At 44.4% G+C, this 22906-nt stretch overlaps 1 protein-coding gene across 6 annotated transcripts in view; it reads left to right on the forward strand.

The window, feature by feature from the left end:
- LOC144125147 (calcitonin gene-related peptide type 1 receptor-like) overlaps positions 1 to 22906 on the forward strand; it is a 309750-nt gene that overhangs the window by 262642 nt on the left and 24202 nt on the right. For all 6 annotated transcript variants that reach the window (XM_077658271.1, XM_077658268.1, XM_077658270.1 and 3 more), the window contains 5 exons: positions 1057 to 1250; positions 10290 to 10418; positions 14670 to 14764; positions 18743 to 18834; positions 20939 to 21083. In XM_077658271.1, the coding sequence (XP_077514397.1) occupies positions 1057 to 1250; positions 10290 to 10418; positions 14670 to 14764; positions 18743 to 18834; positions 20939 to 21083 (655 nt within the window). The remainder of the gene's footprint in view (positions 1 to 1056; positions 1251 to 10289; positions 10419 to 14669; positions 14765 to 18742; positions 18835 to 20938; positions 21084 to 22906) is intronic.

Genomic DNA, 22906 nt, shown 5'->3' on the forward strand with positions numbered 1-22906 from the left:
GCACCCCTCGCAATAGGAACCCCAATGTTTCCGCTGAAGCGAACGCGCCACTTATGACCACATCTTATGGGACTGTAAGGAAGAACCGCCTCCGGCGGAGCTAGTACAATTATCCCTTCTCTCGAGCGGTGGGAGGCTGTGCTGGCCGGCTCATACCCGAAGACGCAAGTCCGGGCCGTCGAGTGGGCCAACGAAGTCGCCAACAGTCATGAGCTAACGGCCACCTAACACTGTCCTCCGTTCACCGAGCTCTACCTGACGAAATAAAATATTTTCCATTCCAATCCAATTGCGTTTCGCGGGCCAAGTCACGTTTTTTTTTCGGTAGTAAATACTGAGCCATTCGGAGTTCTAGATTTTTTTCCGCCACTAGATTTCGGCTCATGACTATGTTGATGACATTCGGTGCATAAAAGACTCCGGGATCATCGGTGAAATTGTGCATGGCGGTGAGATCTGGCCTCGAATGAAAGTAGTTCTCTGCACATCATTGCGGACTACTTTGGAAAACGGCGTGTGACGTCCGCACCTGTATTTGATTTATTGGTATTTTCTACATTGTAAGAGTACTTCTACCACTGAAAGGAAGCTCTTTTTCGTTAGGTCGTTCTAATCAGTCGATATAGACCACAAAATTTCAGTATTTCGTGAGTGTTTCTTTATAGCTGTAAAATGCTTGCCTAATGCCTGCGGAAATATAAAATAACACCAGCTAGAAGAGCTAAAATGAACAGGACCCGCCGCAGGGGCGTAGTATAACTACACTATTCGGTTGCTCAGCAAAAGGTCCAGGGATCGAATCTCGTCCGTGGCTTCCGAATTTTCGATGGAGGCTAAACGCAAACTGGCCTGCGTGCTGCGCGACGTCAGTGCACGTTTTAAGGAACACCAAGTGGTCATATTAATCCACAGCCCTCCACTTCGATGTCTCTAATAGCCGTCTCACTTCTTTAAGGCGTCAAACCTCCTATACAGTGATGTATGAAAAAAAGCTAACGGTGCTACCTTTTGCTCTCCCAAATCGATGCAATATCTTGCCGAGGCGCGCATGCGCAGGTACTGCCGAGGGGCCAGGCTGTGCCGCGGAGACTGCGACGGTGAATGTTTGACGGCTTACGGCAACGAGAGCGACGCTCAGATCGTCGAAACGTTCAGAAGGAAGCTGTACGCCGACCGATGGGAGAACTGCTGTCGCTCGGCTCGCCAGTGCTGCCAGGAGATGCTCGAGGACGAGCAGACGCCAGCCCAAGGTGAGAACAACACTGCGGTGTGTTTCTGCGCAAACAGTAATAGTTAATTCGGAACTAACTTCTCCGCATGAATATGGTTGTCATCCACCATCAAATATAATACAAATTAAACCGACATCTTTTTCTTCGTGGGCGATGGATTCGGTTTTTAGTTCTCTTTTTAGACTCTAAAATGGTAGGTATAGCTTATGCCTTATTTATTTAATCAGATAAAAACACTAGCTTATTGTTAGCTCCATGTTTCATCCCATCCTTATTGAAATGGTCTATAGACTTCATATTAACTCTGTTGCCTTTCTAAAGACATTTCTTTTCTTCTATTCATAGTTCTATTCATAGCACTATCTATAGACTAAACTCTACTAAAAGTGTGTGGACATAAATGTCTAGTCTACAGACTGTCTATGAGATTTTTATTGCTTATAGACTATTCTCTACGATTTGTCTATTGACAGTCTATAGAGTTTATAGACAGAAGTCTATGGACAGCCTACAGACTGTCTAAAGAAATATTTGTAAGGGTAGGGAGCTATTTTCATCCGACCTCATATAACCACAAGGCCTTAGGTTCGCTGTGCATATTTTAATGTGCTATACAATTTTGTGTCAATAATAGCGATGGAAACAGCATTGTAAATAAATTAGCTCACAAACAGAAAACTAAGGTGCTCGCCAGAAACCGAAGATGAAACAGCCATTTGTACAATTTTAAAACAAGGCACATAAATTGCAGTTGATGAGATACCGTTAGTGTGAGGATGCAACACTGTTAATTTTAGACTGCGGATTCGATGAGAGAAAGGAGAAAAAATTCAGGGGCGCACTTTGTTGACCAAAAGTGCGGTGGGGCGAAAGCATTCAGCACGGTGTTGCTGCTTGTGTCGCTGATATGTGGTGAAGATGTTGATTAAAGACTACAAAGAGCGTTTAGGCGGCATCCTTCCAGATCGGCGTTCAGGAGGCGTCTGGCACAATTAATCGCGGCTGTGCGTAACTGCTTCCACACTGGAGGACGCTTAAGCTTCGTCTTTATGATTGGGCCGCGACAGCATGTTGCAGCGTTGCCAAGAGGTCCACGGAACGCCGTCGCCCGTTCGGCGCGACGCCCTGCCCGCTGGATAATTTAAAGGAAATGACACCTGTTTCACATATCTCGGTGGACACCCGAACTACTCTTCATTGACAGCTATAGTGTGACAGATTTCGTGGACGGACGGATGGCGATGAGCCATAAAAGGCTCTCGCCTGAATAGAGAACAAGCGCTTTGGCATTATGGCATGTTCACATTTGGGCATTCGGCGTAAACAGCCGCGGAATTCCGCAACAGGGCTCATAATACTTCGGAAACCCGAAGCCCTGTATCTTTGCGGAACCAATTTCTACCGGCGGGAAGCCGGTTGGATTCTAATAGGCACGCAAACAGGAGGTTGCATATGCCTGGGTCTTTTACCTCATCTTGACTAGACGAAAACACCTTGTGTCATGGGGCTCCTTGGCCAACGATGCCCTTGCGCCATAACAATTCATCATCATCAGGTTGAATTAGCGCCCTCTCCAGTCCCCAACTCGTTGAAATTATCGACAGTAGGAGCATCCGGTAAGATGCGGGGTGATGGTAGGCGCCGTTAGGCTCAGGATTTTATAACTGTGCTGTCGAGTCGAGCGGAGGGCACATTATCGCCATACAAGGGCACTAGGGCGCACCGAATGTGACTGCCGCAGTATTTCGGCGGTGAATTTTGCGCGCTCCTGACGCCGGTCGCCAGATATAATCGTGCCATGTGCGATAGCAATGACTGCAGGTTCCCTACGCAATCGTCGCTGAAGTGATCGTAAAAGGGTCTCTACTTTGGAGCTGGCGACGGCGTCGTGCTCAGCCTACGCTGTCTTCAGCCGGTCGCCGTGGAATCGTGACGCTGCTGCGATGGTCGTAAGCTGCTGCACGCCTGATAACCGTAAAATTCACTCTGCAGTCAGACTGACGTTCTGGCCGCCTTTCAGACTGCTCAGGTTGCGAAAGTGGGCGTGCAATGCTTCGGGAGTACCTCGAGCAATTGCTGCTGTAAAGGGTACTACACCACCACGCGAACTCTGAATGCACGACACCAACATGTCACGTGCGGTTCTTTACACTAGAGACATGATGTTGTTTACATTGCGTTATTATTATGCAAATAATAATGCATGCGTTCAAATCTCGTTTCGAAGGTGCTGAATATGTCTCTACTTGTGACCACTCTAGCAGATGACAAACATATATTGCAAGAATAGGGCTAGTACATTAAACAATACAAACATTAGTTCGGAGCAGGTATGTTATCGCAATATGATCTCCAGTTTACTCGTGAAAATAAAAACAAGCCGGCCAGTAGTAAGAGCAAGCTCTGTGTATTTTGTTTTTACGGCATTCCATAATTTGTCCGACCTGGTGACTCTAAAAACGAAATATGAAAGATTGTAAGTGCTCCGCCTTTAGTGTGCTACTAAGTTAATCTTCGTAACAAGGCTCCTGGGCAAATGAAATTATGCTTGGAAATGCACGAAGTATTAATTCATTTTAACTGAGACTGGGAAAAGCTGGAAACCATTTAAGATCAAAAATAGGAATGTAAAGGCTCCTGGGCTGGCTTTTATGCCTAACTAGTGATCTGTAATGAAGTACCTGCTCTGTTACCACCAAACGCTGATGAACGCTGTGAATGTCATCGCATTGTGCACGCAGAAGCTATAGTCTTATTAGCCCCCAGGGATTATTTTGAAACAAGGGCACGTTGTGGCAAGGAATGGTCGTTCGAATAGCGAGTCCCTGCGGCGCGAAATCTTTTAGTTTCCCCCCGCCTTCCGCACACACACACACACGCTGCACAAAGCATACAGAATAAAAAAAAACGAAACATGGGTGGCCACGCACGAGTGAAATCACTGAAAAAGTTCTTGTCGCGATTTTCACAATCTTCCGTTTTTTTACTCTTTTTCTTTTTACTGCACAAGATATTTTGTTCATACTGCAGACTCGCCGCTTTTGCCCCAACCAGTGAACAGCTCCAGTGGGAGCATTTTCTTGAGCCCTTTCCGCGAAATCACCTTATAGCCAGAACTGACGCAAACGCAATATCTCTCTATCTAAACTACTACTAGATTTTATGAGCAGCAATTCAAACAGTTAAAGGGTTGCGACGTTCTATAGTATTGCGGCAGCAACGCAGTACAGTTCTGCAGCTGAAGGCTGAGCGCAGCGTTTTTCTTCCGCATGCTTGTTGACATAAGCAACAGCACATCCGTATCTTGGTCTACAAAAAAACAATAAAAACTTGCAGCTAACGTGAGCAGCGGTTTTGAGCAAGAAAAGTCAAACTTCATATTATCATACATTACAGCCCCGGCCCGCGAATTACTGGAGCATTACCATACATATAGACTCCTTCAGCCTTGAAAACGAGTTGCGACATTTCGCTTCGCGTCTCTCTGAAAAGCACTTGCTGCGGAGCACATTCGGCATAGGGCATGCTACGGCCTCACCTGCGTCTCCCTGTTCTCATAATGCGTGGTCGAGCTGCGTGGATTTCTATTAGGGTTTATAGGGCGCGCTTCGGGAGGCGATGCAGCTTTTCTCGAGAGATGTTCTGGTTGCAGTCTTTTTAGCCAAATGAAGTGCTAGATGAGTTTTTAGCGTCATGATGGCTTGTCGCTCATTGTCCTTGCGCAAAATGCGTGTAGAACAGCGTTGAGGCAATTCATTCTCTGCCATTGTGTTTTGATGCGCCTGTCATCCATGTAATGTAACATGGAAACTTCATCTCGTCGTGTTCACTATGAAAGCGGAAGAGCGTCGGGCGCGAATGAAATTTCTCCTGTTCGCGCACCATGAAAAATAATGGCGAAACATCGTAAAAGTTGGTTGGTTTTATAGGGTTTGACGTCCCAAAGCGACTCAGGCTATGAGAGACACCGTAGTGGAGGGCTCCGGAAATTTCGGCTGCCTGGGGTTCTTTAACGTGCTTTGACGCCGCCCAGTACGAGGGTCTGTAGCATTTCGCCTTGATCGAAAAGAGTGTTTCTTTCTATCCACAATGAAGGAGAGAATTGAAGTTTGCTTTCTGCTAAAATTAAAATATATACATGGTATCGCACGTCTTTTTTAGCTCACTGTCAAGATTTCGCACGCATGGTGGTTCATTAATGTTACGAACGGGGGAAAATTGTAGATAAAAGCGGGAAACGCGCGGTGCAAATTCTTCAGAAATGCATTCCCACCGGCTTCCCATAGTAGCTACTGCATAACATTGAGGGTATTTTTTTTTTATCAAGTTCTTGCACGTGGTCGTCTTGCTATCCTTCGAGAAGCCCCAATAGAAGATTTTCTGTCGTCACACCATATTAACTGTAGTATTTTTGGCGATTAATTTTTCTGAAAACAGGCATTTTTGTGTAACAAGAAAACTTTCTGTAGTGTTGGGCTGTCTCTTATAGTAGCAGCAGATTTACAAAAGAGTACTACAATACTACAGAAAAATCTCTCATTAGGACCCAGCAACAAAACATTTTCTTTTATTCTGGGCATGATTTGATTGTTTTTTTTTTCGAAATTGTTTCATGCTCACTTGTAAAATTGGGATATCCTGTCCTACATGGTCATTTATAGACTGTACGCTTTTGAACATACGGGTGTTCGTTACCGTTATGCTCCTCTGTTTCAACTTCGGTTCTTATGTTTATGAGCTGTGCCGTCCGGACGCAAATAGAATTGAAGAAATGTGCGAAAAATCTTGCACACATTGCCTCAGGAGTCGTGCGCTGTCTTTGAGGTAATACAAAAAACTGTCGGCTGCACACTCGGCAAATGTTGAGCGGATTGCGGCAGTGTACATTAGCATCGCTCGCTATATGTCCTATAAAACCAAATAAATTAGTGAACACTTCCGATAATGATGTAAGGACGGTGATTTTCTTCTTTAAAAATTCATGGGCGCCTGTCATGCTGCTTGATAGATTGCCCATGGTGTTACCAACGAGACCAAGCGTTATCACCCAGAGCAGCGACTCTGGTCATAATCCGGAAGCTTTTTATGTGGACTCGAACATGTAGAGATTGAGGATAAGAAGGCCGATCTGCATTTAAATGACAGGTTGTAATATTACACCTCCGGGTGATTAAAGAACAGCAGTGCGCAAGGCAGTTTCTGATTGGCGATGGATGGAGCCAAAGACTTCTTCATGCTGGCTAACCTTGCAGGACAGTGTACAACGTTTTTTATCTGGAGAGCTCAGGTCAAGATCTCTGTGTATCGTGCGCCTAGTTGACGAGACCGAGATGGTGCTTCAGCTGAGCTGACGGCAGCCAGGCAGTCCAGAAGAGGGGTGAATTTAAGCTGATGAAGGTAGCGAACCGGGCGATAGGACAGGACAGAAGGAAGTGTGATAAGAAAAGACGTGCAAATAAGAAAGACCGCAAACAACTTGAAATTTCATACAAACATTTACCACGTTCGTATCTGATCGTTAGCGTTACCGAAGTGCACATCGTTCTCAAACTCCATGCAATAAGAATCGTTCGATTGAAGAGAATGTTTCCAAACAAGTTGTAATCTCACATTGCTGTCACCTGCAGCAAAAAGACACGTTGCACCCTGCTGACAATCTGCTGACAATTTGCAAAATTATTTATGAGAGCAAGTAGGATAGTCCCCTCTAACATTCACAAAGGCATTCTACGAGATTTGCGTAAGTGTAGTCATCACCAAGTCGGTGGTACATGACGGAAAATTTAAAGCACAACTTTATGTTCTAATTACGGTACATTAGTTGGCTGCAGACAGTGAGAACATCTGAATTATCAAACGGCCCACATATTTTAAATAAATTAAAAACTAAGGATAGTTAATGTTCCCGTGAGTTCACAAACATCCTAGTACGTGGTTTTGCGCTATTCGACATGACAAAGTTGAGTAAATTCTTCTCGACGCAAGGCGCATTTATAAAAAGTTGGACAGTATAGAAGCCGTCAAATAGATTCGTACGCTACTGAGGCAAGAAAAATAAAATAGTGGGCTGTTGCACAAATGAGAGCAGTGTTTGGGAGTTTTACTAGAAGAAGCTAAAAGAGGAGAAAAATAAATCTCCGCGCTTATAGTTAAAGCTCAGAGTTGGAATAGTGCCCGAAGTGTCCTGCAGTCAAATACCATAGGTGAACAGCCATCAAGGTTTCCGAGAACAACTTTTGTCGGTCTGAACAAACGAGACAAAACATTGAATGTTAGTGCGGTTCGAAACTAGGTCAATCTTTCTTCCTCACGTCCTCTCTTCCGTAGGAACAAGCAGCACCAGTGCTCCGCACTGCGGGCGAGTTTGTTTGCGGCGTTTAATCCAAGCCGGCTGTTCTGGGCTCTCGTCACTGTGAATTGTTTCCTTGATGTTCTGATGTGTTATTTCCGGCGCAAAATACTCCGTGCCTGATCTTTCCAAAAAAAGCAATCAATGTACAGTCATGGTGAAGCAAAACAGGTCAATGAAAAGTGATTAATCACGAACGAACTTGTGTGCTACATTTGTTAGAACAAATGCCAGCTGTATGGCTAGCGAGGCGAAGCCGAAATAAATATTTACCATCGCATTCTCATGCCCTAAACTTTTAGCCATGGCTCCACATGTGGCATAGAAGCATGTGAAGAACTGTGGAGTGGTTGTACATAGTAATGTGCCTTTAAGTGGGACAAGTTTGTCAAAAAATTGGAAAGGTGAGAAATAATGAGAAAGTTAAGGTTATAAGTGTTAGTGGCATAATACAACGAAAAGCTCGCGCAGCGTAGGGGGCGCAAAGGGCACTTTCGCGCACTCACCATATAAAAAATTTGGTGAGTTTAGCGATGGTTTCAGTAAAGCCATGAAAAAAAAACATACCTCTTTTCGTTCCCTTGCACTGTTCCTCGAAGAGAATTATGCTTTTACCTATATCGTTTCATCACTGACACTAACTCTCAATTTCATTAGACTAACAGTTAAAAGCCGTATTACGGGCCGGCATGTACTCCCTGTCAGCTAATATGTCTACAGAGGGGAAGGCACCCTCGTCGGGTGGTAGATCAATTATCTGATATATGTGTGAATTCATGCTTTGTAGTTAATACCTGTTTAGTCTCTTCTTACATAAAGAGCCAAAACCTGTTCTTACTTCACAAATAACAAAAAAATGCGCAAGGGCGAGATAAAAAAAGACAAACTATGCACTCGCTAGATAGCAACGGAATGTTAATTGACTGTGTGGAGCTAAATGAATAACCCGATAGCTGTCTATCAAGGTAAGGTCTAAAGTGTGAAAAACGTAAACGATTCCTAATGTTCGAGCTTTGTGAAGCTTTGAAGAAGTGTGGGAGCGAAAGGAAAAAGAAAGTTTCAAATTGTTGGTGATAAACAGGGTGTGTCACCGAAAAGTTTCCACAATTTAAAAAAAAAGGCTTTTTGAGTTAGAAGAGCGCTTTTTTCGGCACAGCATTGTCAGCTGTTAACTACTTCAGAATAAGCTAAGACCTGCTAACTAGCCTGCTGGTTAACAGATACTGAATTATTAATTACTTAAATATTGCTCCAAAGGCCTTTATTTACTGGGAGGCGTGTAGCCCACAGTAATTAATATGAATGTCAGTTTTGAAATTTTGGAAACGCGGTTATCGTGGGCGCTGTGGACCAAGATTTTTTGGCTATTTCGACAAGTTGCGTGCACTGGAGGGGTTGATTTGCCTGCAAGCTTCTCGAAAGCGCATGCATTTGGCGTGATGTAGCCAAATTTTGTCGGGCCACAGCGCCGAACGCAACCGCTTTTCCAAAAATCAAGAACTGATATGGATATCACTTTCGGTGAGCTACACGACTCTCGATAATTAAGGGGCTTAGCATTAGTAGTTAATAGGTTAACTATTCAATATTTGTTAACCGCCTGCTTGTTAGCACGCTTTAGCAGTATCCTGGTGTACTGCACCACTGACGTTTCTATCCCGTAAAAAGCGCTCTTCTAACTTAAAAAGCTTGTTTAAAAAAATGTTTTAAGTCTTTGTGAAGCACCCTGTAGTAGAGACGGGAAGAATTGTGATAGCGTCCCGTCGATTGCGCTTTGGCCGAAAGAGCGTCCATATCTTGGAAGCGTGTGAATAGTCGTTGCTTCACGACTATCTTTTTTCTGTTTTGTTTGCTGGTTGTTATTCCTGGTGGTCCCTGCGCACGGCAAATAACATTTGCTGGCAGTCATTGCTTTGTTTGTGCATTTTCTTTCTTGGATTGGTCCTCCGCTGTTCCCGTTGTTACTGCAGAAATATCTGGCAATCTCTAATCTCACTGTACAGATCAGAGAGTTGGGCCAATTAAGGCTGCCGTATTAATCAGGGCCAGTGCCGTCATCATTTCGCTATCTTTTGTGCGCGCGTAGTTTGCTTTCTTCGAAAACAAAAAGGAAAAAGTGATGGTTACTAGAACAAAAGAAAGTGCATGACAGACAAAAAAAGAGGATACTGCAGCAGTGGAGGAGACAACGACAAAGATGAGACAAACAAATGGGGGCGATGCTGCACTAACAGTTGACGTTTTGCTTGAAACTCCCACGTTTTCACACAACTGATAATGGCCTGAGTCCTACCTTCATCTGCCTGCAGCGCAACGCTTGTTCTTTCTTCTTTCGGGCAGAGATGCTGTGCATACGCACTGCTCACCAGAATCGCACATGGCACTAGTTACCAACATATCATGAGTCTGCTTGTCGCCATTCTTTTTGAGCCCTTCGACACCATGCAAAGTGGCTGCACACACGTGCGTTTTTTTTTTCCTGCAATTTTCGCCGTGCATCGGTAAGCTGGCGCATCGGGTACCTGTTAGACCTACATTTCTCCTTGGGCAGACCAGAGGAATGCAACAAACAGTAACTTATTTTTTATGTGAGTTCTAGCATTTTGATTTCTTTTTTTCGTATGGCCTATTGACTCGTGAAACACATGCTGCCCATATCTCGTATGTTCCTTATTTTCCTGTTCCTTTTCTTTTTTGTGTCATTACAGAGGAGGGGCCGCACTGTCCCGCTACATGGGATGGTTGGACGTGCTACAAGGACACGCCCGCCGGAACAACCGTCCGAAAGCCTTGTCCCGCGCACGCGTACTTCATCACCGAGAAGCCGCAGTGCATCAGTAAGCTGCGCATCACTTAGCGTACATCTTGAAATGTCTTCCGGCTATTATTACCTCGCCATTCACAGTGACCCCCCCCCCCCATACGACACTTTCCCAAACTCAGATGTGTTGCGGCCTGTTTCTTCTTTTGTGTGTTCATGCAGAGTGCACGGGTGTCTAGTTACGCTCACGGTGCCGCTGATTCCGCCTTGACTCGACGTGGCGAAGAGGTTCCAGATGACGGAAGTCCCCTGCCCTCTCCGCATTTTTATTTTGTTTATTTGTTTACCCCTTTCGACTTGCAGCATTCGAATGCATGCATCTATAATTCCTATCTGTTCGGCGATTCCGCCACCGTCTTTTTCTGTGCACAACAATAGCCGCCGCTTTGCTGTTGCCGTCGGCGGTGCCTATTCACCCTCCCACTCCTCGTTTTTTTTTTTTCTGACTGCTCCCGGGGCTTGAGGGTGTGGGGCGGTCGACAGCGCGTTTTTTTTTAAGAGCGTTTGCTCTTACTCATCACGTTTAGAGATTTCGTGTGGTCTGTCATAGAGTTTCTTACTATTAACAACAGGGAAAGCTCCCCCCCCCCCCCTCTATGAGAGTCTGCATGGAGCTTCCTCGAGACCACTTCAGCCACCATGGGCGCTCTAAGCATCATGAGGCGGAGAGCTACCGACTGTAGAACCACAAATTTTGGCTAAAAAATAATGAAAAAACGAACGTTGTTCGATAATCAAGTATGTCCTAACATTCTATATTCTTTCTATAAATTGCAACAAACGAGCAGGAAAGCATGCAAATGTAAAGTTTGCCCAAAATAAGCGATGGCCGGCTCTCCTATTGGCCATGTTTGCACACCACTAAAGCCAATATCTCGTGCACAACAGGCGCACTTTTAAAAAGAAATGTTTAAAAAAAATGTCACTTCAACACATTTAGAGGTGTTTTTCATGGCTTTGCGGAAAAGAACAACCTTTTATTGGTGTCGTACGATGTTTAGGTTTCGCTACTATACATTTTGCGCACTACGTTTGCATCGAAGTAGTCTGCGCGCGGGGTGCGCTGTCGACGGAATGGGAAATCTCAGTAATGTCACTGTGTCCCCCCCCCCCCAAAAAAAAAAAAAACCGTCCCGCACGAAGCAGCTCATCGCCCCATGATGCTTTGAGTGCCCATGGTGGCTGAGGTGCAGCGCCGCCAGCTTTCCCTCTAGTTATTAGTAAAAAACTCTGTGGGGTCTGCTACCACCCTGAGATCACAGCACGGTCTGTGGCATCCACTAGAAAGCAGCTCATCTTCCATTGAGACTTGTAACGCCATCTATAATAGCATTGTAGAAACAACTACCTGCCGCGTGGCAATGCTGACGTCATGGTCCGATACGGAGGATAGAGGTGGAACTATGTGAGAATGACGTTGGGGGACGAAATGACGGTATAGTTTCGGTTTCTCGAATATAACACGGCGGCCGAAAATTGCTTGTGCCCTCCCATCTCTTTCCCCCTCCCCCCTTCCCCCCCAAAATATCCTATAACGGGTAGGAAAACTGTCCCTTTACGGGAAACCCGTTATACTTAGTGGCACGGGCAGGGACACGTTCGTTTTCGTTCTTTTTATCGTGCCGTATAATCCTTCTTTTAGAGGCCACCTCAATCTTATCGCACTGCAGCTACGAGCGAACCGGTCTTAGCCCAATGCTCTCGTAGGTAGATCGCATTTTCATTGGACAACAGGGGAATGTTAGCGCTCGGTCGCAGCGGGCTCTAGGTCCTGCCTCAACGCCTGAGGCAGATTCGTAATTGTCGGAGCTACACCACCGTACCAAAATCGCAGTACAAAGGAGATGAAACGACAGCTGTCATACCATTGTTGATCGAAAGAAAGCGGGGAGCCCGTTGATCCGTGCTATAAAAAGTAGATAAGCACAAGCAAAACTTCTTGGGGTCTATCGCCTCTCGGTATGTAGCAATCCGTGCGGAAAGAGCTCACGCACGACAGTGTGTACATGCCGCCCATCTATACTCTACTCGATGGCCCCATACGTTTTTCTGTGGAGCTTTGGTGCTTGAAAAACGCTATACTGAAGCTTTGACTGCGCTTGTGCGGTGTTACTGACAGCACCCCGACCCTGGGGCTACCTTGAGTGCGGCACAGTTAGGGGTAAATGAATGTATGACAGCAAGGGCTTCAAGGTCTTTCAAGCGTCTACTCGGGAGGTGCTGCTGGCTTCGTATCACACCTGAGCGCTCCTTTTCTGTATGACATCATACTATGAGAGCTTGTCTCGATAACCGTGAACACTTGGTGAGGCGAGTACCCCCAACAAGCCTCAACTCTCGTCGGCGATCAAACGGAACATTGGTTCAAATGTGACCTTGCGTCGAAGACGCTAAACCTCAACTCTTTTACACCTGCGGCTAGATGGCTCAGCTGGTGCGGAACCGACGCGCTTGCGCTGTCAGACACACCACTTACAACTTGCGGACGTTGAGGTAATTCCGTGTTTGTTCACGGACGCTGTACAATTTTTGGTTGAATGAGAAATACGAGTAATACTAAAGTCGATAAATAGGGCGTTTTGCCTCAGGCATTGCCAAACTAGTCAATAGGCGTTTCAATGGCGTGCACGTTACATACAATAGCAGCCTACGAGTGTTGTAGTGCATCACTGACAGTTTCGAGCTCAAGAAGATGACATATTAACTTGCGCGGACTAGTTAGTCTAGTTAAAAGATGCTCTTCGCTGCAAAGAGAGAACGCGTGAACACACGTACTAGGCAGTTTGTTTTGGTGTCTAAATGAGAGAAATATGGCGCGCCGCGTTTTTGTTCACTGTTCCCGAAGCTCCGTCTTGTGCGTCTAATGCGCTTCTCCATGTAGAGCAAACCTGCATTTTAGAGCTCTGTTTTCTTTGAGAAGATCAATACTTTACTGTAGAGCTGCAAAACATACCGTACTTTTAAACGTTGGAAACGCGCCCAAAGGTAGCCGCAAGCCCTTCATCACAGTTGCCATCTAAAAATAAATAAAAATATAGTTACTTCACGAAAAATGGCAGATAGTCGATTAAAAATAAAATCCCCAGCATTTCCTTTTGAGGCACCAACAGACATCTTGTCCTGACAGTTCTCAGATTACTTTTTCAGCCTTCAAACCGCGGCCTTTATGGCAGCGTAGCTTTTCATGGCCCATGGCACTGCCTCATTCTTGTTCTGACAAATTTATTTCACAATCTTTCCCACCGGCCTTTCTCACGGCGTCGATTACAAATACTTATGCGCTTTGTTTTGAATTTAACTCTCGCGCTTGCGTTTGCTAGAGAAATTTCTTCCGCATTAACTACATTTAAGAACATAACGCGATCGTCTATTTTATGTCGGTCTTGATGAGGGCGGTTCGGATGCTGCGTAAAATTAAGGCCGTACCCAAGTACTGGAGAACAATTTGGGAGCTGCTTGCGCTATATCTCTTTCATGTCGTAAGAAGAGGCCTACCACTGCTAGAAGCATCTGTACCGCAATGAGGTGGTACTAGTTATGTAGCCGGCCGAACACAGGAAGTATTTCCGCGAAGGTGGTTGGACATTGCTAATGAATTGTTTGTAAAATAATAAAATCACTGATAATCGTTTGCTTTGCTTCATGGATAATATATGGTTAATAGTAAATCCGCATCGAGACCTCTCTCGTGCTTTATAGTCCGTGGTCTTTAGAGCAGTGGCATGCATGCTGACGACAGCGCGGGAAAACTTTTAACTCTATCTAATATTTTCTGCCATGAAGCGGGACAAAAATTTTAATTCTGTTAGTGCGTTATTCAGGCGCGGGACTCTCTTCATGCCATTGGCCGGGATATTGCGTTTGCTGTAGTGGCGGCACACAAGATGGCTGAGACCCGCTTTTAAGTGCGAGATGCTTTCATGCCCCCCCTCCCTTCTCGGTCTGTTTGCCACTAGCTGTCCCTTCGGCTTTGGTGTCAGGCAATAGTGGGACAGAATAAAAATAGGAAGCACTTTTTTTTTCAATTTACAGCGTCTCCACTACATGCTTCGAACAGTTAAAATGACCATGTGTAACATACTTTTCACAAGCAATGCATTTTATGTTCCGACAGGCTATATTCTATATTTGGTTTAACAGCATATATGAATCTCATTTATTTAGGTTCGGTACCTTATGCAGGGTACTACGTAATGATGCTTCTGCCGTCTTGTATTTAGCCGGGTAAGCTTTTGACCCCTGGGATCTTCCTCACATTGCAATGCAGAGATGTCGAAGAAAATTTGCTGGGACAACGGAACGTGGTTCTACAGCCAGGAGTACGGCAAGGAGTACACCTTCTACGACTGCGGCTCCCTCGAGGTTAGTGACAGCCTGCGAACTGTGTGACCGCTACGCTGTGTCACAGGATCGTAATTTGCAATTTAGATTGAGGAAGCTTGTGCGCACTGACTTCGCAGCAGCCCCGTGGTAATGATAGTTATAAGAAATATATTAGGGCACTCCATCATCTATGATTCAATTGACCGTAAAGTCGTAGCAGCAACAATAGCTTATTGTTCATACTAACAGTAATTAGGTATACCTCTCAGCATTGTCTCTCGCGCCTTTGCCGTGACTTAATATGACCCAAACTCTCAGTATTACAAAAATAAGTTTTGGAACAAATAGCGCTGTTATTTCGGTTTGACTCTATCGATATCGACTCCGTTACCATCCACCGTGCCCAAACTGCCCTTTCTTACATGTTAAAATGCAGAATTGCCCTCTACGATGCTCGGTGGCAGTTTACACAGCATTTTTTCCTTTTCATGCTCCTACCTCTGGGAGTGCCTGACTAGCCTGGGCTCACCTACAGGACTAGCTGACCTTAGGGATCCTTACCGGGAAAATTTTAAACACTTTATTTTTGTTTTATTGAAGTGAAATCTCTATCTAGCCTTCTCTCCCACTTTCATGTCACATATGGCACAGTTCGCTTTTTAGGTGACATCATAAACGCCAGTCAGTGGTGCTTTGACTGTGTACACTAGCCCTGTGGTTGTTTGAGATAATGAGAACTACAATGAGAGGTTGTGAAGCCTATTTCACTTTGAACTACCTTCATCTCTGTTGCTACTTCGAGATTGAATGTTCTATTACAACGTCGTTTAACTAATTTTGTTGTTTTCTTTTGTTGTCTAGGAAAGGCATAGTAGTACGCCCTTTCTCAGTCAGAGAATCACATTAGTACTGTAGTCTTTGATGACACCGATGTCATCGTCGATCCATATCTTCACTCATAATAAAATTCTTTAAGACGGTCCGGCCTGATGGAAGTCGGAAATAAGCTTAAAAAGCAAGAATATTTTATTACTCAGAAATCGGGAAGCTGCAAGATGCGCAGAAATAGTCGAAATATCCGCAGTGTGAAGAGTGAGGTGAGGTTAAATCCAAAAGTAATTACGCCGGTAAAGAAAAAAGACATATCTCAGAATACTAACCATTTTATTCTGTATTTGCCCAACATACTTTAATTGCGTTTTTCTCAATGTGTTCGGCACTTCTGCAACTACTACAACGTTTAAAGTTGTAATACTGTGCTAAACTTTAAACTGTAAATTTGAAGTACATATAGGTTACCGTCTAGTTTATTCTCCGGCTTCGGGCTCAGTACAATGAAAACGCGTCGTGCTGGATAAAAAAAAACGCCTTTCGCTGAATACAGCAGTGATGTGTGAGTAAGATAAGAAAGACACCTTACTATGTTCGAGATGCGAAGACAGACATTCGCAAAACGGCATTCTTGAATGGCACTCACAGCGCCACTACTGTAAGGATCTCCAAATCATTTTTTGTCTGTATTTTTCCTAAAATGACACGTTAGAGCCATTAGCAAACGGAAACACTTTTACATAAGGAAATTTTATTCCACTTTTGCCTGGCTCGAGATGAAAATGTAAAGCAGTTATGTTCACGATGCCGAGGCTACCTCAGAGATACTGATACTTGAGAGCAAAGAGTTTTTTTAGAGAGAAAGCTGTCGCCAAAAAATATGCGCCTTTATTAAAGAGCACATCATCCAATGCGGGAATGCCGGGAAGGCGAGGTTTCTTATTAATGCGAAAGCATTACTTGGCTATGTCGGCGGGGTGTTGTCCGAAAAATGTGCCGGCAACCGTAGTGTCATTCTCAGAACAGTTAGGATCAAACAAATGATTGTAATCTATAGAGGATGATGAGAGGTTGATGTGCGACAAAATTCGGTGTCAATAGGATGATTAGTTTATTATTAAAGCCAGAAAACTCGAAAAAGCTAAGAAATTGCGCGGACGTCGATATAGTTAACGGACGGAAAAACAATCGTAGACGGCAATTTAGTGGAAAAATAGGGAAAAGTGTGGAAATAAAGTTAAAAATTGATTCAAATGTGTTTTTTCCGTGAGAACTAATCGAGCAAAAAAGTTTCATTGACATGCAATAATTAGTTAATGAACTACAAGCAAATGACGTTGGGTGGCTAATAGGCTGGACGGGGATATAGTAGGTGGACGGGAAAACAGCAATGGGTGCTAAATTTGGAAAACCAAAAGGTTTGATAGAGCTGAAAGGGAGATTTAATTACAGTAACTGTGCGAACCTTCTTCTGAAATGCTCTTTGGAGGAAAAAAAGGAGCAAAGAGAGGCGGCGAGCTATCCTCGAAACACACGCTTTCGCATTCCACCACGTAAGCAGAATTAAGTGCCCTCAGAATTTTTTCACTTGGCCAGTGTCGGACCAAAAACATGGATTCTGCCTCTGCATTGGAAGATGCGCAGGTGTGCTCTGTTATGCTCTCCTCAGCGAGCAAGTAAATTATTTTAAAATAGTGCTTTTCACTTTTTCACTAAATAAACACAATTGTTATGCTGGTATGGATACTTGGGGGCGACAGCTTTGTCTCTACGTACTACTAAAAAACTATTTGCTCTCAAGTGTCAGTATCTTTTGGGTAGCTTCGGCATCATGAATATAACTAGTTTATATTTTCATCTCGAGCAAGGGAGAAGTGGAATAAAATTTCCTTATGTAAAAGTGTTTTCGTTCGCTAATGGCACTCGCTATTAGCAATTGTTATGCTGGTATGGATACTTTCGGAGCACTTCATGTAGTTTCGGCGCGAGAAGAGTCGTATTCTTATGGCGGAACCCACGTTTCATACCTATCAATACCAAAGTCAATCACGAAACCTGATCTGCCCGGCAATCATGTGCCTCTACATTGTGGATGAAGTGCAGAGCCGCCTTCTTTCCCTATGAGTAATATTGAGAAACTCGATAGCCCGACCCATTAGTCTTGAATGCTCCTACTATAATGTTTTTTGTTCAAATCCTTGCTCGTAATTGGATGATTTTTGCACCGCGCGGAAAGATTCAAGCTTGTCTCTGAGCCAAGCGAAATGTGCTCGTAAGCGTACGAGTATTACTTATGGCGACACTTCGCCCGCACAAGAGAGCCACAAGTAACTTTATCGGCATCAAAAGTGAGAAGCAGTTCAAGACTTTTTTAGGTCTGGTGAAACTACTTCAAAAGCGGGATTTTCAATTCAATTTGTTGAATAATCGTTTAGTGCGGGCTTATACTGTTCGGTTTGTTATAACTTCGGCATGTAAGTTCAAATTTATTGAAGATGTAAACAAAAAATTTCGAGGAGGGGGGGGGGGGGGGGGCATGAAGCTTCGCCTTAAAGGTATGACATGATAGTGTTAACGGCTTTCTTCAGCTTCCTAGGTCCCTTTTGCACATCAGACATGGACACTGTAGGTAAAGACACACATTGTTTCTTTCTAACAAAGTCCAACGAATGTTTTTCGTTGGCCTGGAGGCTGCGTGTCTGACTCGGTACCGAAGAGGCACGGGTTGTTTCCCATCTCGGCCCAATTTTCTTTTCACTGAAATTAATTTACTTTACAATATAATGACTTTTACACGCTGTAATGACGTTTGAGCCATGTAGAGACCTTATATTTACAATTTATGTGATGTATTAATTGCTTTAGCAATCCACCGCTGCACATGTGGTTTCACTACACCTTCGATCAATTCGCATTTTCTCGCACGCCGCCAGGAGGTTTAACTTTTAAAAACACGGCTAGTAGTCCTTGGTCCGAATTGACCACAACTTTACCATGTGTGTACAGAGGGTCTAATTTTCAAATTTTGTGCTAACTGAACGAGGAGCGTGCTAAGCGGGCTTATTGCCCAAAGAGCCAATTATTAATACAGATTATCAGAACCATTCTAAATAGGTTTGCGCTTTGGCTTATACCATTCTCTCTTTTACTTTTTGACGGTTCCCCACTGCATGGTACTACCTGCAGTACCACCGGTCCATGACAATCTTCTCCATCGTGCTACACTCTCTCTCCGTGGTCGTCCTGGTGCCTGCGATCGTCATCTTCTCTGTTTACAAGTGCGTACGTCTGAATTTCTCACTCACATTTTCCTCGTGTGAACGAAATTTCGTGTGAAATGCAATCATTATGGAATTAGGTTAGGCTAGATCTTGTAATTATTGATCAGTATAATGCACACTGAAGTTGACAAAACCTACCACTCTTAAATGTGTGGAATAATCATTGCTGCTGCGCTTAAAGGCAAATTCTGATAACATACTTGCAACATAAAACACGCCAAATCACCTTCTGCGATGCAATCTGAGTGAACATCACCTCGAAATTGTGGTGAAGCTTACGCTGAAACAAACGCTTAAACTGATGCCGAATGGGGTGCACATTTCTTTGGTGAACGTGGTCACACACGAGGAGAGCCTTCGTAAAACCTCTTAAATGCGAGCGAGTACGCGGAGCCAGTAGCCTGCTTTCCTGACACCTTAGAACTCGCCGCAAATCTGCATGCAGTGTTTCTAACTAGTATATGTAGACCTGAGCCATATTTGGCAGAATTGAGTTGACTACGATCCTACCACGCCCCGGTAATGATCATGACTTGTTAGGGACTAGGCTAAAGCATTGATTAAAACGATGCTCTGGAAGAGCTTGTATAAGAGTGCGTTCGATGATGCCTGTCGCACTGATACAAAGGAAAAAGCATCAATTGTAATCATCGTCATCACCAGTCGTCAGCTATATCTAGTATGGTCGATCCGCAGGTCTACGTTCTTGGCAGCAGTAGTGCTGCAGCCGTTTGATAAGGATAGATTATTCGAGAGACAGGAAGAAACTTCAAAACGTTTGAGGCAGGAGAAGAAAAGCTCTTCCCTAATCCATAAAGCGCTTCCTTAAGCCGCCTAAATCTCTGAGCCGCTCTGAGCCACTGTACACGGCCCTTAGCCAAGAGTGGCTCAGAGCGCCTCTAGCAGCACTTACTACCCGTCTTAGAACGCGATGCGTCGGCGCTGCAAGTCATTCATGCTTTCACCTACTCTGGGGGATGATATAGACCACAAAAATTTCGCGCGGGATGCACGGTGCGTAGTCTGCGAGAAGTCTTATTCCTGTTTTCAGTCTTTGATAGGTTTTCATAACCCCGGAACAATTATTGCGACAAAATTATGTGGCATGATAAAAATGGTAAAATGCTTACAGAGAATTTGAACTTACAATGCCTAGTAGCACCAGTTATAGGTGTTGTGAGCATAGCCTAGACTGAACGTTCTCTTCCGTGCTTCCGCTTCGCACCGACCCCAAAGGAGAGGCAACTTCCAAGAACATGACGAAGAGCTGGACATTTGTTTTTGTTTTTCTTGCCGTCAGTGTGGAAGCCACTCGCTCTCCTTGACTGTCAGCTTAAGGTGTGCTTTCTGCAGTGCTTTTTCTAGCCCAGCCTGTTTGCCTTTCGAGGTCGCAGCAATCGATCAACGCCAGGCTGGAGTCTCATGACGCTGGAAAAAGTGTGCAGAGGTGTTTGTTAGACGTTATTTGATAGACAGTTATTTTTGAAGCACATTTGCCGGCATTAGTAAATCAATAAACACTGGCCGAAAAATGCAGAGCCTGGACGCTGTCGTTGGGAAGCATTTCATAGCGTTTCATTAAATTAATGTTTTTTCAAGGAAAAAGAAAACGCCATGACAACGTAAGCACTATTCTCGAGTGGTGTAAGCACCGAAATGTCACAAGAATTTACTTTTGTAGGCATTTCAGAGTATAGTCTTTAGCGTGGGTTAATTATGCTACAACTAGACAGGACGGTCATCCGTTTTTGTAGTGTCATTTTTAGGCAATTAAGCATGAGGTGTGTGATAACACTGACCGAAAGTCTTGCGGTACGGGACTTGGCGCGCAGCATACCGAATGTTACTAAATAGTAAAGCGAAACATGATTTAGGCACTGGGATACCCCTTATAAACATTATTCACATAACGCCCTTTTCATCTGTTCCTTAGCAATCGACGGCTCTACAGCTAAGTGGCAACTATTTATTAATTTTCACAATTTGCATTCGTTAAAACTGCTCAGACGATTAACAGCGAACTCGAGTAGGAGAGAAACTTGCCTCATGTAGACTTACGCCGGAAATACCTAAATAGAAATTTCGACATATTTGTATGCAGGCAGCTTCAGGTGCACCGCATCTCTTTACACAAGAACTTCTGCGTGGCCATGGTGCTGTACGACATCAGCGTCATCCTGGTCGACTCCGTGTTCATCTTGGACCATGTCAACGAAGAGAAAAATATACGTGTCAACCAGAATCCGGTGCGGGTGATTCTTCTTTAGCGAATGCATATATCGTTTGTCACGTGCTTGATGAAAAGGAGGGAGTACTGCGTTGTTACTGCAATGCACCATTGTTGTCATCACTGCGGTTCTACTGACCTTTAGCAATTCAGGCACATCTGGAATGCATCATTCAAGACTTTAGCGGCCAGTAGCTACAATTACGAACAATGTAGAAATGCCCCATAAAATTTACTAGCTGTCCGCACAGATAAAAGTAATAAAGCCGTTTGTTGCTTTACAGAGAAGAGTCAGGCGTGCATTTCTTTTTCTAGCTGAGGCCTACATAGAGGCATTACAGAAGGTTAACAAAACATTACGCACGCGCTGTACTGCATCTTTAATCAAGAACATCTGACGCCAGGTGTCCACATGCGCTTTTCGTTGTCTTAAAGGGAAGCTGAAGCACTTTTTGAAAAAAATTGAGTTCCATGCGGCATTTTATAGTGTTTAGTCCGCTGAAAAAGAATATCGCATTCAAAATGGCCGGAAATAAAGGCAAAAAGTAGTTTTTGGAAGAAAACGGGCACCAGCGTCTCAGGGCGCCGAGCGAACGCCGTGAACGCCCGGGATCGTCGAGACGTCCTCCACGGCGATCTCCGGCCAGCACCGACTGTGTTGCTGCGTAGCGCGTTGCTTCAGCTGGCTTGAGAAGTGCGTTTTGCAAATTGTGGATCCGTCGTTCACCGAAGCGCGGGCAGAAAAGCAGCAAGCAAAGCAGGACGGCCGGCAGACTACCCGTGAATGGCGTCACTTCCGTCAGTCCCGCCCCCCATTCGGCGTTTCCGGAAGCGAAGAGGGCGTGTCGGTGACGGGTTTTTAACAAGCGATTGCAGCTCATTTTGCGAACAGAATCGCGAAAAAATTTGCACACATGATTTTCAAAGCTCCTTCTTCCCAACCACAGCGTTACATGTAATTTGAAAACCGTTTCAGCTTCCCTTTACCTGTAAACTAGCTCCTAATTAAGTGCTTATTGTTTTTATTACACCCGTGCGTACCCTTTCTTGTAGGCGAAACCAGTGGGCTGCGTAATCAGTGAGGGCTTCATCTTGATTCCTTTTAAGCGCCGCTACCTACCAAGCTAGCTCCTTCGAAAAGTTGCGCGCAATAATCTGTTAGTAGCTCCAAGAACTTCCGTTGCGAATAGATATTCAATAAGAGTGCTGACTCATGACAGATTTAATTATATTTCGGTTTTTACTTACGAGTGTATCTTATACTTAAAATCATGCATTTGCAAGAAAAATGGGTAATGCAGAAAATGCATTCTTAAATCTTGGCAACGTTTCAGTACAAAGGCGAATCCATTCAATCCCTCCGTTTCGCCTGAGCCTTACAGTTGGAAACGAAAAAAATAAAAGTGCAAAACTTCTCTAATAACAAAGAATCTCTCGGGCAATGATAAAAAAAAGCAGACTCCGCAACCTGTCCTCCTAGTTCCAAACGAAAGCTCGGTTTTAAATAATGCCTTTGTAATCTTGAAGAAATGTTTGCAAAAACCGTTTCATTTGATAATAACTGACAGACATTCGAGAACGTGCGCGCCGCTCGCATCCGGCTAATTTCTTGAACCGGCTGTTCTCACTGAACGTTCGACTACAGCACAGCTCTCGTGCCTGTAATTTTGCATTAAAATTAACACTGCACAAAGCGCAGATGATTACACCCAGGCAACGTGAAAAGCAGGTTGCTAGAAGTAGAGGGGAAATTAATAAAAAGGCGCACAGTGAATCTTTCTTTCATCTGGCCGCTCAAAAATATTACACACAGCCACCGCACTTCTGCACTGAAAAGCGTGT

This window comes from Amblyomma americanum, chromosome 3, assembly GCF_052857255.1.
Source record: "Amblyomma americanum isolate KBUSLIRL-KWMA chromosome 3, ASM5285725v1, whole genome shotgun sequence".
Classification (NCBI taxonomy): Eukaryota; Metazoa; Arthropoda; class Arachnida; order Ixodida; family Ixodidae; genus Amblyomma; species Amblyomma americanum.